Source organism: Crinia signifera, chromosome 4 (genome assembly GCF_055691185.1).
Source record: "Crinia signifera chromosome 4, ASM5569118v1, whole genome shotgun sequence".
In the NCBI taxonomy this organism is placed as follows: domain Eukaryota; kingdom Metazoa; phylum Chordata; class Amphibia; order Anura; family Myobatrachidae; genus Crinia; species Crinia signifera.
In genome coordinates, this window is record NC_139220.1 from 325,003,092 (window position 1) to 325,006,305 (window position 3,214).

The 3,214-nt window shown below is 36.7% G+C and overlaps 1 protein-coding gene across 1 annotated transcript; it reads left to right on the top strand.

Annotated features, from left to right (window-relative positions):
* Positions 1 to 457: 457 nt before the first annotated feature.
* LOC146073411 (olfactory receptor 11A1-like) lies at positions 458 to 2,963 on the top strand. Its single transcript, XM_083180589.1, has 3 exons — positions 458 to 1,367; positions 1,979 to 2,073; positions 2,787 to 2,963. Exons 1-3 carry the CDS (start codon positions 458 to 460, stop codon positions 2,961 to 2,963), a joined length of 1,182 nt encoding a protein of 393 aa, XP_083036715.1.
* The last annotated feature ends 251 nt before the right edge of the window (positions 2,964 to 3,214 follow it).

A 3,214-nucleotide genomic window follows, 5' to 3' on the forward strand; every position in this document is an offset into this window, starting at 1 on the left:
TCTACTAAATTAATTTTGAGCCTTTGTGGAATTCTCCTGTAGACATACAGTGCATTATAAAGGAGGGCAGATATCAGCCAGCCATCAAAGCTATATTTATGGACAGACAATTATCATTTATACATATGTGGCTCTATATGCAAGACAAAGGTTATACCTAAGAGTAATCAAGCATAGCTTTTTATACTTAAGCATGCTAACTGAACTGAATGTTTCAATGCCGTGATCACACTTTGTACTTTCATGTCAACATATTAAGGTATGAATATTGTAAAAGGGCTTTAATATTCGATTAGAAAATGGCACTTACATAGTTTGTCAAAATCATGACATTTTGGGGATTTTGTATGCGTTCTAATTTTAAAAAAAAGTACTTTCTACTGAAGCTTTAGTTTGACAAAATTTTAGACTATACTTTATACTGTTCTTAAAATTAATCTTTCATGAAGAAATCAACATGAACAATAAGACGTTAGTTGAATTCCTTCTTCTGGGATTTCAACTAGATTATCCCTACAACGCTGTACTCTTCATCCTCTTTCTTGTGTTATATATTCTAACCATTCTTGGAAATTTTCTTATCATTGTTTTGGTGTGCATTTATAGAAAACTCCATTCCCCTATGTACATTTTCATGTCTAATCTATCTTTGGCTGACATATTATTTAGTACAAATATTGTTCCTAACATGCTTGTGATTACACTCAATGAGAGAACAACAATCTGTGTCAATGGGTGTATTTTTCAGTTCTTCTTCTATGGAACGCTAGGTAGCACGGAATGTTTCCTTCTTACAGTGATGTCCTATGACCGATACCTAGCCATCTGTAACCCCTTGAAATACACATTTATTATGGACATAAAGCTCCAAAAATGTCTACTTGCTCTGTCATGGGTGACAAGTAGTGCTGTGACTCTTTTGCCAGTTATTCTATTGCAACAGTTACATTTCTGTGGACCCTTTGTCAAAGACCACTTTTTCTGTGATCTTGATCCGATTTTGGATCTTTCTTGCTCAGACACAGGGATTGTTAAAACAGAAACCTTTGTATCCTCGATCTATGTTGCGCTCCTCCCATTTTTAGTTATAATTTCTTCTTACGTCCGTATTCTCCTTACCATCTTCAAGATTTCTTCAACTGAAAGTCGTCAGAAGACATTCTCCACCTGTAGTACTCATCTTATTGTTGTGTGTACTTTTTTCTTGTCCATAATAACTGTCTACAGTAATCCATCCAAAACATATTCTTCATCGGTCAACAAAGTACGATCATTGCCATATACAGTATTGACCCCATTGTTTAATCCACTTATATACGCTCTTAGGAATAATGAGATCAAAACTGCACTTCACAAACTGTGGAATAGTATAAAGCAAACAATTTATTTACATTCATTGAAGGGTTAATGCTATTGTGAAAATCATTTGTACTGTAATAAATAAAGCTTTAAAATTAATTTAAATGTCATTTATTATGATTAAAAAATGTAATAAAGAGGACATGGAGTAGATGTCACATGGGAAGCACCAGGAAAGAGCAGGAAGCTAAAATAAAATGGTTTTCCCGGCACTGGCTGCAGACACTGCCAGACACACTGTCCATCTGCTGCTGCCTGCCACCTGTCTACAGCCGGGGACTTCTAGGTGGTAAGAGATCTACAATAAAATCAGGCACAACTAAAAATATTTAAGGAAAAGCAATTACTGTACCTGTAAAAATTACTACAGAAGTAGCTGGAATACTATGATTCAAGATAAAATTAATTAAGAGGTAAATTGCAAATACTTTATTCAATACATATTACAAATTAAAACATACTGTCACTTTACTATCTCTGATTGCATAGTATGTTCATAAGTCGAAATATTGTACTCTATCTCCCTGAATAGTTATCAATAAATGAACTGTAATCCACCTGGCTCTTTCAGTTGTAATGTATTGTGCTCATAGAATTATAATCGGTCTAATATCACCAGGTATCCCATTGCTCTTCCCCAAAAAATGTCCGCTTGGTATGGCTGATGGATTTGCCAATCCTACTGGGGGAGCTTTCTACAGGAGTGAATCTCTGGTAACAATAAATGTCACTAGATGTTAGAGGTCACCAGCATGTGGAGTATTATTTAATGCAGGTCTGACAGATTTAGTTGTGGCCCCACTCATCGATCTACCTCAGTGCGCTCTCTTTTTTATTTAGGTGGTGAGAGAGCTGGGCTATAGGACCCCGCCGTCTGTGTGCTGTGGGAGACTTGCAGGTGGTAAGGACACAGTATTAACTGAAGCTGATTTCAGGTTGCAGGGCTGAGGGTCCAGAGCAAAGTGCATTCCCACACTTGGCAGGAAGGAGAAGATGGAGGCATCAGGGAGTGGCCAAGAGAGGACTGCTGCAGGCATCCACCAACAATAAGCTGCGTTAAGTGGCTGAAAGCTGGCAGACACAGGGATGACAGTGATTGCCGTACCCCTGATGCCATATCTATTTGACCCAGAAAGATAAGACCCTGCCAACATAAAACCACCAAGCCCCAAAAGAGCCAAAGGGCGCTCTCTAGTCAAAAGAAGCATATATTGATAACAGGTGCTTATCTGAGCTCGTTGAAAACTTCTGGAAGGTGAGATTATGATTGACTGTGGGGTAGCCTGTATGAGCCTCAATGTCATTTAAAATGCACAGCAATAAGAGAAAATGACTGTCCTAACCATAACCTACTGGGATGTATTATATGAGATAGGAGAGATAGATCTTATATTGGAAATATAATATAATGATGTTTATTATTTAAGGGACAAGAAATAAAAAAGGAAACAGCGGAAAAGGAGGAAAGAGTGAAGGAAAGAGAAGAAAATAAAACGGAGCCAAAAAAGGCCAAGAATTCACTATACTCTTCAGCAAATTTTTGTAAACCTTCCACTATAAGGGTTAAAGACACAATCAAGCAAAATCTCCTTATAGAGGTCTAACCCTGCATCACTAATAATCTTAAATTTACTTTATCTGAGAATATATTGAAAATCCTCCATAATAAAATAATGTATAAGATCACTAATAGAAACCAGAAGGGAGGAATTACCTTTTGGTAATCATTTATGTTAAAGACCAAACTGAAGGACAAAACAAAAACCAAACCCCAAAATAAATGTGAACAAGAACTAGAGATATCGCTGAATAAAGAGAAATGGGAAACTCTGTTCAATACAGAATATAACATGTC